At 44.9% G+C, this 15225-nt stretch overlaps 1 protein-coding gene across 2 annotated transcripts in view; it reads right to left on the reverse strand.

Moving 5' to 3' along the window:
- The window catches only part of slc4a3 (solute carrier family 4 member 3), a 48442-nt gene that overhangs the window by 13783 nt on the left and 19434 nt on the right, over positions 1–15225 (reverse strand). For both annotated transcript variants that reach the window (XM_086219645.1, XM_086219646.1), the window contains 4 exons: positions 10019–10164; positions 8980–9160; positions 8761–8896; positions 496–679 (listed from right to left, as the gene is read on the reverse strand). In XM_086219645.1, coding sequence (XP_086075771.1) covers positions 496–679; positions 8761–8896; positions 8980–9160; positions 10019–10164 — 647 coding nt within the window. The remainder of the gene's footprint in view (positions 1–495; positions 680–8760; positions 8897–8979; positions 9161–10018; positions 10165–15225) is intronic.

The raw sequence follows: 15225 nt of genomic DNA on the forward strand, positions 1-15225 counted from the left end.
AAGCTCGTGATTTGAGGGGAACTTTATTAATAGGCTGTTTGAAAGTTGCCAACGCCACGAGGAACATTTAGTCACAGTTAATGCATCAAGAAGCGCCCGTAAGCTGACTAAGAACATAATTCAACACATGTGGCGGAGGGGCGCTTTCTTTCCCCAACTTCAAGAACCACCTACATGACTTCTGACCTCATGTTTCAAAGAACATCGTGAGAGCCACAGGCCTCACGCTGGGAATGATCACGCTTCAATCTGCCGGTGATTGAACTTAATGAAAACCACAAACGAGAACAAGACACTTCAGCATCACTTTTATCTCCGGGAACTGATATAGCTCAATTCAATTCCGCTGGTAGACTCTTGTCAGAAGTGTTAAATCTCTTGCTTGGGTTTTGGTAAATCATATTTGCCGTAGCGTCCTTCGGCGCTGCCTCCGCCTCATACGTCACCTGTAGACACTGCTCCGGAAAGAAAACTTCAAAAAGAGAAGGAACTTACAAACAGGCTGACGAACACGTCCTGTTTGGGGTCATAAACTGGCCCTTTCCCATCCTGGTGATCGTCGTGTTCTTCAGCCACCAGAGGCAGACTGGTGTCCTGGACGTGGTTATGATTGAAGCTGCCGTGAAGGCTGCTGGACGAGTGGTGGCGGTGGAAGCGATGCTTCAGGTCACTCGGATGGCTGGAACACACAAAAAAAAAACGGAAACCGAGTCTCATGCTAATGGCCTTTCATTTCACCGCCGTGTAAAAACTGAGAGGTTCCTTGGAGAACCTCCAGGTTAGCCCTTTCCCTGTCAAAGCGGCGTCATTCAAAATGTTCTAAGCCTTGGTTCACTGATTGCGGGGGGTAGCACAAAAGAAGTCAAGAAAAACAAAGTAATATCTGGTAGTTGGCGAGTCAACATTAACGCTAACGTTCTCCTAACGCCAGCCTTTTTTGCACCGGGCTCATGAACAGGTTTTCTGGAAGGTCCCTCAAAGAACCTTTAGAGGTTCCAGCAGGTTAAAATGGATGCAGATCTTGTTTTAACAATAATTTGAAGGGCTGCCGTATATTTGAAATTTCAATTACAGCTGAGAGCCAGCTTACACGTTGCGGTTAACATGATACAGAATCTCGGTGGAAGTACTTTGTCACACACACTTTCAGTGTGTACAAGTTTCACCGTACTTGTACACGTAGGATATGACGACTGGTCTCTGTGGTGTAAGATTCACCGTACTTGTACACGTAGGATATGACGACTGGTCTCTGTGGTGTAAGTTTCGCCGTACTTGTACACGTAGGATATGACGACTGGTCTCTGTGGTGTAAGTGTCGCCGTACTTGTACACGTAGGATATGACGACCGGTCTCTGTGGTGTAAGTGTCGCCGTACTTGTACACGTAGGATATGACGATTGGTCTCTGTGGTGTAAGTGTCGCCGTACTTGTACACGCAGGATATGACGACTGGTCTCTGTGGTGTAAGTGTCGCCGTACTTGTACACGTAGGATATGACGACTGGTCTCTGTGGTGTAAGGTTCACCGTACTTGTACACGTAGGATATGACGACTGGTCTCTGTGGTGTAAGTGTCGCCGTACTTGTACACGCAGGATATGACGACTGGTCTCTGTGGTGTAAGGTTCACCGTACTTGTACACGTAGGATATGACGACTGGTCTCTGTGGTGTAAGGTTCACCGTACTTGTACACGTAGGATATGACGACTGGTCTCTGTGGTGTAAGGTTCACCGTACTTGTACACGTAGGATATGACGACTGGTCTCTGTGGTGTAAGGTTCACCGTACTTGTACACGTAGGATATGACGACTGGTCTCTGTGGTGTAAGTGTCGCCGTACTTGTACACGCAGGATATGACGACTGGTCTCTGTGGTGTAAGGTTCACCGTACTTGTACACGTAGGATATGACGACTGGTCTCTGTGGTGTAAGTTTCGCCGTCCTCCCACTGCTCCTGGGTGGCAGTAGCGAGTGTGGCCTCTTAGCTTTCAGCTCTTGGCAACCAGAAAATAATGTTCAATGTTTCAACGCTCCCACTGCAAGCAAATTAAGACAATACACTGGCCTCAAGAACAATAAAAAAAAAAAATCCCTACACGAACCCAAGAGCTTTACTCCACGCTGTGGCAGTGTCGCTCGTAAATTTAGAACTCCTGTTACCAAATCAATTCAAATCACTTACCAGCTCTAGAGAATTAAAAATCTACTGCAAGGAACTCTGGCATGACTTCTCATAATGTCATTTTCACATTAGAACATCAATAAAACATCCGACGAGACGAGGCCTTATTATCTGTACTTTTGTGCATGAAGTGTAAAACCCATTTCCCTAACCCTCCAAACGAGTAGTACTTAGTGTGTCACACCGGCCAAGTCTTTAACACGGCTTCATAACATCACTGTTAAGACCAGCGGTGACATCACCTCACTCATTAGGCCCACATGGTCCAATAAGACGGCGCCCAACTAGGACACAACGGAGACAAAAGAAGGAGGTGTAACGCTGAAGTGGACTGTGCTCAAGAGGTTTCCCGTGGATCTTTAAAGTGGTCTGAGTAAGCAGTGAGCTAAATTCTAACACCATCTGAATGTGTTTCTTTCCACGCCGTAAATCTGATATGTCAGCCTTGTAATGACTCTAATGACAGAGGGTTTCTTTCCCTATGGAAGCAGCCAGTGACACGCTGGGAATTTATGTGGAAAGGCTGAGAAACCGACAGAATGACCGCATGATGGCCCAGTTTGAGGAATTTTGGCTGGATGGTTTATTTAATGGGCGTCATTTGTGTCACTTTATGTGTGTGCAGAATCCATTCCATGCACATTACACTCCGGTGAAACCCAGCACATTGGGTCATCGGAATTCTAGCAACATCCCCCTTGCTTTTGCAACAATGAAATAGCCTAATCCACATTTCGAAGGGTCGACACATTACGGCATCAGTTATGCAAGACTACGGTTCAGACCCAGGTTTAGGAGCCAGATGCAGGAGTTCATCTGGGCTCTGGTTTAGGACCACGGGTCTCTCTATAGGTGCGTTTGTTATTCTGTAAAGTCAAAGTGGCATTCTATGCAGATGATAACACGGAAACAGTCGCTGACAATATTCAACCTACAAGCTGACTGTCAGGCTTTACAAAGAACTCTGACCATGCTTATTGTGGTATGACGTGCAGGCAACAATAATCAATCATCAAACATAACTGCATGTCAAGGGACTTGCAAAAGACAAAACTTATTTTTCAAAAAGGAAATGGCAGCTGAAGCCCCTTCCCACTGGCCAAAAAACACGAACATCTGGCTTTTGTCTGCAGTAGGAAGGGGTTCAATAGGCATTCGATCCCGGTCAGATGACCTTGCAGAGGACACAGGTATTTATCGGCTCTGCCTGAAATCAATGCTGGATGCAGCAGTTCACTGCATCTGAAGAGTGGACGCCTCCCCCCGATCAACAATATACATCACGAGACACTGAGAACTGATGGCCTCTGGCAAGAACTCGGACGTTTCATCATCTCGGGGCCAAATATGAATGAAAAAAATCTGCATGTTCGCAGATGTGTAAAGTGGGAAGAAATGGTTAGAAAGAAACCCTGTTAAATGCTTTGCTCCGCTCAGATGGCTAAAATCGCAACAATGACTTTCTTTCTTTCCAGACAGCCGTTTCTGCAACTGCTACATTCAAGTAGTTTACCTTTTGGGGTTTTTTTTATAAGCTTTATTACCTAAACAACCCCAAGATTCCCATAATGACACTCCAGAGCATTTCTGACCCCAGTCTGGTTAGGTTTCTGAGAGAGAACATTTAGCTACAGGAACTCTGGGACTTTGCTTTCATTTTTAAAAAATTATCCTCAACTGTGCTGAAAGAGGAGACTGTGATTCAGAAGTGAGATCTGCAGCGAAGTGCTCAACTCAAACTCCACAGTTCCTAAAAGTGCATAAAAAGGTAGCAAACGTCCAATTTCCAAGTTTCCAAAGTGGGCAAAATGCTCACATTTCACTTGTTTATTTAGCTAAGACCACAATGGAGTTTAACTATTAGGCTGATCAAGGACGTGCACAAGCTTCATCCTCTCCACAGCCTCCTCCCTCCTGCTAGGGGAAAAAGATCGACCGGCTTCTTCGCATCAGCCGTCGCCGTCAGAGGCAAGAAGACGTAGACTTGGAAACTCCAGCATCGCACGCAGCACCCGGCTTTTCAACAATTCCAATCATTTAAACCCCTTTTGAGACAGGATGGGTTTTCCAATCAGGTGTTTGTTCTTATCTGCAGTCTACAATGGATATTTGTGCATCTTTTATTTCAAACTGTATATTCTGTTTAATTCAATTTGTACTGCCAGCCAGGCTCAGAGTCAAAGGAGAAGGCAAACACCTGTCATACAGACTGACCATCAGAGTGTTTCACATATTTTCTTGTTCCATCAGCCGTCGTCTGATTAATGTCTTAAACACGCAGGTCGCATTTTGACTCTCAGTAAATCTGAAAATCGTGGTTTCATTCCGCAAAAGCACAGCGGTGTTTAAAACAATCTGCTAACGGCTTAAAAACTGGACCAGCGGTTTTCTGCTGTGAGGTCAGAGTTGGCCGAGTAAACATCGTGGGCCGTATTGTCACTTTTTAATGTCTTCTTTTTTCTTTTCTTTTTTTGTGAAGACAATTTTAAAAGTTGGATTTTTCTGCATTTGCCGTCTTGGATACTCGGGGTGTACGTGCAAACACCCAGAAACTGCCAGCAAATAAAACTTTAATAACTGAGTGCACTTGAAAAAAGGAGAAAACCTAAATGGCTGTACATGTCATTTATTCCTACTGACTCATGCATCGAGTTTTTGACAGGCACGGCCTTCCCCATCCTGATAATTCAATTTGACAGGCCACATGTAGCAATTTTTTTTCCATTATGTAACTGAAAAATCTATATCCCGCCATGTATAGCGGTGTATTCAATTGGCCATGTGTGCAGGGTCAGTCGCTGCCACTGACAGGTTTGGTAGAAACTGCAATACAGCAGCTCTGCTATAGATCCTCCGATCACACGGACAACAGCGCTTCATAATGGAGGGAGACACTGTCACAATCTGTCAGGAATCCAAGAGGCAGCCTTCCTCTTTACATAAATTAAATTCACATAAAATTAGGAACGCCTCCCAACAAAATCCAGCGAGGATTATTTGATTATATCCACTTAGAAGTATTTATTCAATGACATATTTAGCAGCACAGAGGATCTTACATAAGGCTGCCCTCTGGTAGAAACCTAGCACGGGGAAATTAAAGTGTCAGGATGGTTCATTTTGATTCATTTTTCATATTTGCCCTTTTCCAATTCCATTACCCTCTCATGTCATTCCAGACCCGCCCGCCCCCTCCTGCCCTGCAGTTACCCCCGTTTTCCCACCAGTCTCATCACCTGACTTCCCCACCCACTAAATTCCCTCTCTACTGCCCAGTATACTGCATATATTGGCCCCTGTCCCACTACCAGTTGCCAAGAAGTCTCTTACTGGTTTGGTAGTCTTTATGGACGGATTACTCATCGTTGACTCTTGCTTTTGGTCTTGGAACTCTTGCTTTTATCTCCTGAGCTGTGAGTCGCACTTCCTGTGTTCAGATCATAAATGTCACAGTCATTCGCGGCTGAGAGGACTTTTTTCCCCCCGCTGAAACCGTGACAACCTCGGGCAAGTTTTGGTACTTCAGTGGTGTTTCTTCTGTGGTGCAGGGATGAAACCAGCAGTCACATTCAGTTCAAACCCTACAAACCAGATCAAGACCTGAGAGTCTGTAACATCTCAGCTGCCATGGCGCTCATCCGTCTGTTTTTGTGTTTGTTCTTTAAACCCTATTGCTTCATAGGGTATATACACACACACACACACACACACACACACACACACACACACACACACACACACACACACTCAGTATAGTAGTACTCTAGTATACTGAGTCCAAGAAGCACATGTTTTGGATGCTGTGGAACTACTAATTCTGTTGTACTCTGCACAATGACAATAAAAGGCCTTTCAGCAGGATTACACAAAACTATGAGGCTGATTATCATCAAACTAGGTGGAGCGGTAGAAGACGGGCCAGCACATGACATTTTAGGGTTGATGATGCTTTTATAAATAGCGAAATAATTCTTTTTTTTTTTTTTTTTTTACATTGGATTAGTCTGAGCTCATCTTGGCAGAAGTTCGCGCTCTCTAGTTTGTGTGTCTGTTCGAAGGATCGCAGAGCAGTTGTGGATGGATTGTGTTGAGATTTGGAAGGATGGTAGAACTGAGGTAGAGGAACAACTGATGAGGCTTTGGAATTGATCCGGATCTGTTGACATTCCATCGCTGTGGTGGAGGTATGTATGTAGGTGCCCTCTTTACTGCCGTGGATGTAGATACACATACATCTCCACTGGCTCAGCAGCATCGCACCCGATATTTTCCAGCATCATCGACCTCTATATGGACAGTCAGACAGAAAGAAGCACCACAAACTCAGAGGCCAGAAAAACAACCGACCACAAATAGCTTGCGCTCAGTGCCAGCTTGTTAGCTTACATTATGACAAACTCAATATTTTAGAACCATAAAAGTGGATTTTAGTAAAGTAACAAGGTTTTTGGCCTGTCTTTTTTCCTCCCAACGTGCTCAGCTTTACTGAATCTCCACTAGCAGTCTTCAAACAAGCAGGATTGCAGAGGCTCAAAGCTCCAGGACCGCTCACACAATGCAGCATCAATTCTTAAATCTGACGGTTTCGGCTTTGAAACCCGATGCAGCTACAGTAGAGTCTTGACATTTGCAGCTCGGTCAGCCACGGGGGAAGTACACCATACGATGAGCCAAGTCTTGTTAAATGTCTGGAAATGTTCTGGAAATTCCCAGTTCGGTTTCCCTGAGTTAGCCTTTTTGTAACAACCTCCACCACAGCAGGAGAAGGATTAATAAGAAGGAGGGTTTGGTTTTGATTCGTTCTGCTGTCATACCTACAAGCCCGTGATCAGAATGAAGCTGTTTTCCCACCACGTAACGCCGACACCCGTGGATAAAGAAACAACCAAATCTAAATACCAACATTTCCCAGACTGTCTCGGTGCCGTTAGTCATCTCAGGTTTGATTCACTGGGACTGGGGTGTTTGTGCTCTGTGGTCATGGCGACTACGGCAGGTAGCAGAGTTTCAAAACAAATCTCATACTTTTACTAAGCAGCACCAACAATAAAGTCAAGTCACAAGTACATAAAGTTTGAAACGCAGTTTCAGAAGTTTTTGTTCATTCAATCCTGATCAGCTACCAGAGCGGTTCTGTTTAACAGCCCGTCGATTCAACTGGAGCAAGTCCAGATTTACACTTGAAAAGAGGAAAAAGGAGGGGGGTGTCAACGTACACATATTTTGTTTTTGCAGAATTTCTGGCAGCAGAATGGTGTGTGTGTGTGTGTGTTCTAATCTAAAGAGCAATTTCAGTGTTTATTCTCATGTAACAATCAGACTGTATAAAGAAGAGGAAAAAGCCACCGGACTTGAAAAACGAAGCTTTGAAGAAGGCGACCAAAACTTGCCATGTAAAGCTCCAACTGCACCTCGTTTATGAGAAAATGACCCCACTTCACTTGATTTGGTTCCTCAGGAAACATTTCTGCTCGAAGGTTTAAGGACTCCATGGAAACTTTGTTGATTTTGTTAATTATAGAAAGCCTGATGATGTCACAAGCGCCTGTCCACAAGGAGGACGTGTCAGAAAGTGGACGTCAAACCAACTTTCAACTCAGGGCTTTTCAAAACAAGAGAAAGGTCACAAAATCAGAAGGTCAGCCGTGATCCCTGATCCGGGGCAGTAATCTCGGCTCCCAAATAGGAGCAGCAGTGCTTCAAGAGCTTTATTCTGAAAAAAGTGCGTCTGCTGCTAACTTGTTGTTGGTAGCTTAGTTTGTGCTGTGTGCTCATATTTTCTTGGATCTTTTTGATTTTTGGGCTTTGAGACAATGTTTTACGTACCGTTACTGCTTCATGGTTGTTGTTTTTTGTTTTTTTTAAGTGGAAGGACTTGTCGGTAAAGGCCCGGCACATGTCCACTAGCATTCACATCCTTGGCAAAAACACACCTCAGCTGAGGAAAACAAATTAAGAGGACATCTTCATCAACAGAAAATATGCTGCAAACTCACAACGAACATTACAGAAATGCTCCAATAGCAGAAGTGTTTCCAGCCGGTGCTCAAGAGCGATGAGCTGGGCTTGATATTTTCGTCAGGATGTTAAAATAGCCCAAAAACACTCACATATTTAGCTCATTTTCCAACACTGCTGATGAAGGGATGACTTGAATGGCATCACGAGGTGAGTTCTAGTCACAAACTGCAGCTAAGACCGTGTATCCAGATGTTTTCAGCACCGCAGTGACCTCTGGAATCACCTCGGTCCTCGTGTAGCGTTACTGTAACTGCTGCCCGCGTGTTATGAAACCGATGAAGATCTTAAGTGGTGTTTTCTTTAGCTGCAGCGTGTTGAGTTCTGTGGGCCATCGTACAATGGAGCTCCACGTCCAACACAAATACTGTCATGGGATTTGTTGACAGGAAGAAAAATGCAGAATAAGAAATGAAATGAAGTGCAGAGACTCTCCAGGATCATTTATCTGATTAGAACCATGGCAGAGGTTGCCAAGGCAACCAATGCTCCACTCTGCCTCTAATAAAGAGTGTTGCTGGTGCCGGGAAGAGAATGTATGTTATTACTGACGTGTGTTTGAGCAGCAAAGCCCGGAGAACGCAGGGTCTGTCCTCGGCTCTTATCTGGTCAGAGATGATCATCGTCTCCACCACCAGATGGGCGATGCCGGGCAGAGAGTTCTGCTCCAGGTCCAGGAGGATGGCGCCTGGGACGGGAGAACAAAGGACATCAGGAATTTGATTTCAGACCTATGTGAACGATAAGGGGACGCACGGCAAAGCGTGTTACCGTGCGTGATGGTGCGGCGAAGCTCCAGCAAGCTGCGGAAGGAGAGCGAAGCAACGTGAGGTTTGCCCCAGCGGTCCGTCTCCTCCTCCACGTCCTCCTCAAACTTGATCCAGCGAGCTCGCTCTTTCCAGCGCATCTCATGGTCCTTCTCCACAATCAGCTCATTCAGCTCCACAAACAGCTGCAGATGACGTTCAGAGCTCAGCAAGAGCCCAAAAACACCAAACTCATATATGGCTGGACAAGGACAACTGAAACAAACAGACTCTGAGGTGGAAACGTTTGCAAAAACTACAAGAGCCTGTAAAGCTGTAAAACAGCCAGAGACGAGCCTTCTAAAATCATGCCTTGTACTGCATGAGACTCTCTTTTCTGATCCACTAGAGGCCAGAGTATTTATGACCACATGACAGTAGCAGGTCACAGGATCTCATAGAGAGGGGAGAAAATCTGTACGCAGAGGTGGAGGTAGTGGAGCACACGGTTGGGGTTAGCAACTGTCGCGCAGGAGATTTGTGTGAGGCTACAGAGCGGACAGAGCTGATCTGACAGGATATTTGGACGTTGTGGAGTTGCTAACGAGGAGCAGAAACGTGCAGCTGCAGCAGGAAGCCTGCTGAGGATTTGGTGTTTTCATCAAAACAGTTCTCATTTGAACACAAACGGCCGTGTTAACAATGTGTCGTATCAAGAGCTTGGGAGGAATTGTTGGTGAGTTCGTGGTGGGTACCACCGTCTGGTTCCCATTCATTTTTCTTGCTTTTCAGAACTCGTACACGTAAGGATAAGCGCAGGGAGAACAAGACGACTTCAACACGGTAACTCCTCATGGTAGCTGAGATCCAGCCAGCGGTGGGTGTCAGCCCTCATCTGTGTGGGTGTTGTGCTCATGGTTTTTATAAGTCCTGCCTTTTGAACGATTCTTTATGATTTTTGTTCCTACACATAAATCATTGGTCTTCCTTTTCAATTAAATGGCCCCAACATTGTTTTAATATTTCGTGTTTTCTGTAACGGAGGTCGGACGAGAGCTGCAAACCTCGTGAGTCTTCTTATCCGCGGCTCTCTTCTTCTTCTTCAGGCTGGACAGCGGCGTAGAACTATTGCTGGTCCGGGTCACCTGACATCGGGACGACTTCTTCACCAGATGGCGTCTCACCCCGGGGTTGTCCTCAAATCTGTGACCTGTACAGCAGGTCCAAAAGTCAAAGGTCAACATCATCAGCACAGATGCTAATCTGATGAGTAATTCAGAGGCAGCCTAACTAGCATGATTCCGAAGGCAGAAACCCGAGAGGCGTCTTTCAGGCCTGTGGACAAGTACAACATCCTCCTTGAGTAAGAAAATGTGCTCCGCACAGAGGAAAAAATCTGGAATCAAATTAATTTGCCGGTTTCCAGCTGACAGAAGAACATCCAATAACAGAAGGCAAACAATCCATGGGTGAGTGAACAGCTCTGTGCGTGATGGGAAACTGGGGTTTTGCCCCCAGACGTTCATCAGCTCACAAGCAGAAATTTCATTTATAATTTCCCGAACCCACAAATCAGATTTTATTGACTTTAGCAAAAGGGAAGAGGTCTTTTCAGCGCAGTGACAACCTGGCCATCATCTGCTCCTTGTAGAAAGCTTGGGTGGTCGCTAAATTTGGATAAAGGAACTGGGGAAAATAAAGTGAAATGTTTGGAGACTGTCAAATGATGTCTGAAGCCATGCAAATATCAGAATTAGGCTTCTCCCAGTCACACACATGCAGGTGCACATTCCCAATAAACGGCTTTGTCAAGAGGCTGCTGAAGTCGTACGTGTTTGCATACAGAAACGCTGATGTTTGGATATTTAGTTGCATTAGGTATAACTTCAGAAACATATTAGACGAAGAAAAAATACCTGTGGTTTTGCATGTTGAAATTCAAGTCATGTTTGCAACTGGTTTTCATATAATTCCCTCAGTGTTTTGATTGACTGCCCACATTCCAGGCAGCAAGTAGTTTATATTCATTTCAAGTCTGAACATCCAATTTTACACGCAGGTAATCCGGTGCAATAAACATTTTTGTTTCCAAGAAATGAGTCTTAAGATTTGAGAAGGAGGTTTATAGAGTCAAGACAGCTTTATTTTCATAGCCTGGTATCACCTCCAGGGTCTTCAGCCTGAAGCAGCGCGAGTCTGCTGAACAACATCAACCCATGAGGAGGCTGTTGACACAAGTAAACTTCAGCAGGAATTCAAGAGGCAGTCAGCCAGCAGCGACCGGCTCCGTCAGTCACATCATGGAAGTACGCTGTGTACACCTTAATCGAAGTACTGCCACACATACCGCTCGACGATGCAGGTTCATCTTCTGGTGGGAGTTGTTCACAAAAGAATGTAATGCTCACGAGAGCATTACTGAACCAACACTGCTGCTGGTACCAGAGATTCAATACCCAGCAGTACTTTGTGGGTTCTTTACTCTATAATACACTATATTATTACTTCGTTTTCATAGAAGTATGACTGATATTCTGCCAGAACTGCTGATACTGTTAAAACTAACAGTGCTTGCTTGCTGTAATTTTTAAAAAAAATAATTGTATGTGTTTCAGATATACTCACATAGTTTGAATACTGCAGGGATGAGGTATTTATGTATTAGTATTTTTAAGTGGTGGAGTCTTAAAAACCTGGGTTGCTAACAAGAGTCTAAAGGAGCCCACAGAGGTCATGGAGGTCATTAAAGGTCATCAGGGGGAAACACAAGAAGCCCGAAGCTTAGTGGTGGTGACCTTGAGGTCATGTGACCCTGGTGTAGCTCCTTCATAGGCTAACGTTAGCTTAGCACTGCGAACCGCTGCATCCAGGCTTCCAGCATCATCAGAGGGTTCATTAGTGAAGATGATCTTGATGAACTGAACCTGGAAGATCATCAACTTTTGTTCACCAGAGCTGATTTACTGATTCAACCACCACAATCACATGGAGCGATCCTATTGGCTGCTGGGGGAGGAGCCAGGAGATGACCACTTCCTGTTGGTGGAGGAACCAGGAGACAACCAACTTCCTAATGGTGGAGCAACCAGGAGATGACCACTTCCTGTTGGACTACAAATACACCTCATCCCTGACATAACAACTTCCTGTTGGACTACAAAGACACCTCATCCCTGACATGACAACTTCCTGTTGGACTACATTAAACATCACTGCAGTTTTCCATGGAAGTCCATGTAAACGCATCACTGTCCACTGTCCTCCTCCATTGTTCTTTCCTTCTTCTTGGTCAGGACACAGACTTGAGGATTCATTTCAGAACTCCACTCTGAATCCGTACAGGAATTCTAAAATTCTATCTTTAGACCCTCAACTAAAGGAGGAAAAAAAAAAAAATTGCGGAAAAGGATCTTTGGTGATTCAGCAGCACGGCAGGTGGCCCCGCAGTTGAGGTGTAACATTATAGAACCTGGTCGTGTTGCACCTCAGGGTTATTGTGCTGAACGTCACTGATGAGATCTGACATTCAGAGACGTGAAAGTGATGCGGCTCAGTGTGATTGGCCAACGTCTGCATACCAGAACAGGCTGCTGCTGCTGCGCATCATTAAAGGCATGTGCTGATGACTTCGTTTGTCATGTGTTGCTCATTTGCGTCTTGGTCGACACCCATCTGCTTCTGAAGACGTTTGCGTCGAGCGCGCCAGTTCTCTTCTTGAAAAGCGTAACTTACAAAATAAACACCGTCTTTTTTAATCTTTCCCATGGGCAGCCTGAGCTCACCAGAGTGGAGGTGTGTGTGTGTGTGTGTGTGTGTGATTGAGTGCATAAACTGCAGTAAATGTTCCGTTCTGTTGACTTCTTCAGGGAAACAGAAGAATTTGGAGCGAGATTTAGGCAGTGTTTCATTTCGTAGCATCTCCAGTGGGAAAATCTTTCAAAGTTGTCCTTGTTTGAACTGCTCCACTTGAGCTGAAGCAGAGTTGTGCTCAGGATAGGGCGAGGCCTTGACCAGAGTTGACTTGGGGTGAAAAGTTTTGTTTGTCCTGTTGTTCTGATGTCTGAAGCCTTTTGACACAGGAGTAATTTCTCATCCCCGTGACAGAAGGGACAGTTTGATTTAATCAGTGTTTTTGTCTCCAAACACAGCACCGCAGGGATGAGGTAGTGTAGTCCAACAGGAAGTGATCACATCCATGTTTCCGTCCAACAAAAAGCAGTGGGCTTGTTTGATTGGATTTTGGATGATTGCAGAAAATCCGCTCTGTGGTTAAAAAGAAATGTACAGGTTGTGCTCAGCAAGGTCGTCTTCACAAAGGAACACATTGCTGGTTGCTGACGCGTACGTGCAGTACGAGCTAACCATGGCATTGTGTCATTTAGCCACTTGTTTGCAGTTTTTAAGACACATAAAAAGGTATGAAACACACAGGAGATGTACTCAGCGACGCATTTCATGCTGTGGAAGACGATGCGAATATTTATGAAGCCAGTGTGAACCACTGAGCTCATTTCAGCGATGAACCTTTGGACCTGGAGACCAGGCAGGCGGACAGCAACGCTACAGCTTTGTCTGATTTACCTAAACGCAGCAGTTTCTCTCTCAGAACTCAGGTGGCCAAGATTCAACGGCGTGTTTGATCCCGCTGCTCCGCTAACCAGCTACTATCTCAACGTGGCCTGAGTTGACGACAAGGCGCGCCACAAAGCATCCAGCGCTTAAAGAAAACCTGCTGAACAAGTTCTGTTGTGGCTGTGTAAAGAATCCCCGCAACCCGGTTTGGTTTCACTGTTTGTCCTTTCTTCTCAGACAGCATTTCTGCCATGAGAGGATGTCAGGACATGTAAATGTTATGAATTATGATGATAAACAACAAAAACCACATTTATGAATCTTTGTAGCAAATGAACTGGACACCTTCCATGTCCCCTCAGTTACCAGGGTCAAAATCTGAAGGAATGTACATGCAAAAACACCACATGTGATGGAAACAAGAAGCCGGGGTCATCACCACGACACCAGCACCACACACACAGACACACACACACACAGACACACACACACACACACACACACACACACACACACACACACACACACAGAATAAGGGTTTTTGTTTCATTTAGAGAAAAGGGGCCAAGTTTCGAGAGCTCAAACACGGACGAGTGATTTAATCATGTGACTCCTCCTGACTTCCCAGTGTCAGCAGACCAAATGAATCACATCCTGATGGTGAAACAAGTCATTTCACGAGGGTTGTGCGTCGCTCAAAACAATATATCACCCTCTTACAGCCGCAGTACTAACGATGACGAGGCGGAGGCGGCGGAGGGTTGTTAGGAACTCTCACTGCCAGAAGACAAATCTTCTGAGCTTTGCTTAAAATCAGCTTGACAATTAGCAATCTGGTGAAGCGATGGACACGCACACGGTGGCGACCACACAAACACAATTATTTTGTCATCAAAAGGAACATAATTTTCGGAGAAGTCCGGTTCCTCGCCTTTGAGCCAGGCTGGCAGGAAAACCCTGCAAATTCTTAGAAAGACCAAAAGCTAGGGGGCTCCATAAGCTGATTGTATCAACATTAGCCAATTCTGAATCAAAATCTTCTTTCCAGTTTCTTTTTAGCGAGCTGGAGGACAAAGCTCTTGGCTCCTTTCTGTGGGCAAATGCAACATAATAGGTATAATGACTATAATACATATGTTCTACATTATATTTTCTCAAAGGAAAACAAACTAGCTGCAGTATTCCTGTAAGCAACATCCTTGTTTTGGTAATATGGATCTATTTTCAATGCAATTTCAAAATTAAATCAATACCATCCCAAATCCCTTCGGCCTCAGAGACCACGCAGCAGTCGGCAGACTCGGTATCCACAGGCCTGATCTTCTGTCTTCGGCTCTCTTGTGGCCTCGGTTTAAAATAATCGTACAAATCAGATTTGCAACGTATCTGAAACCCAAGAGGCCAAAACATAAGTTCATTTGAGTCCAAAGCTGAAGGACATTAGCATTTTTACATATAGTGATATTTCCTCTGACATGTTCGGTTACCGTAATCCACACAAGCTTCAACCCACAAACCACAATTTATGTGATTCTGTGAAATTAATACGTTTCACTAGCCCAGCACTTTGTGGGCTCGTGTGCAAAATAAGATGGAATTTAGATTTATTAGGCAGAAAAGACGAGGACGTCCATTATTGACTTTATGTCATGAACCACTGAATTTAGGAGCAGACATTTGAGGCGCAGACACTCTGGAT

The sequence above is a fragment of the Aulostomus chinensis genome, chromosome 12 (assembly GCF_037954235.1).
Source record: "Aulostomus chinensis isolate RoL2024-O1b breed Wild chromosome 12, RoL_Achi_v1.0, whole genome shotgun sequence".
NCBI lineage: Eukaryota > Metazoa > Chordata > Actinopteri > Syngnathiformes > Aulostomidae > Aulostomus > Aulostomus chinensis.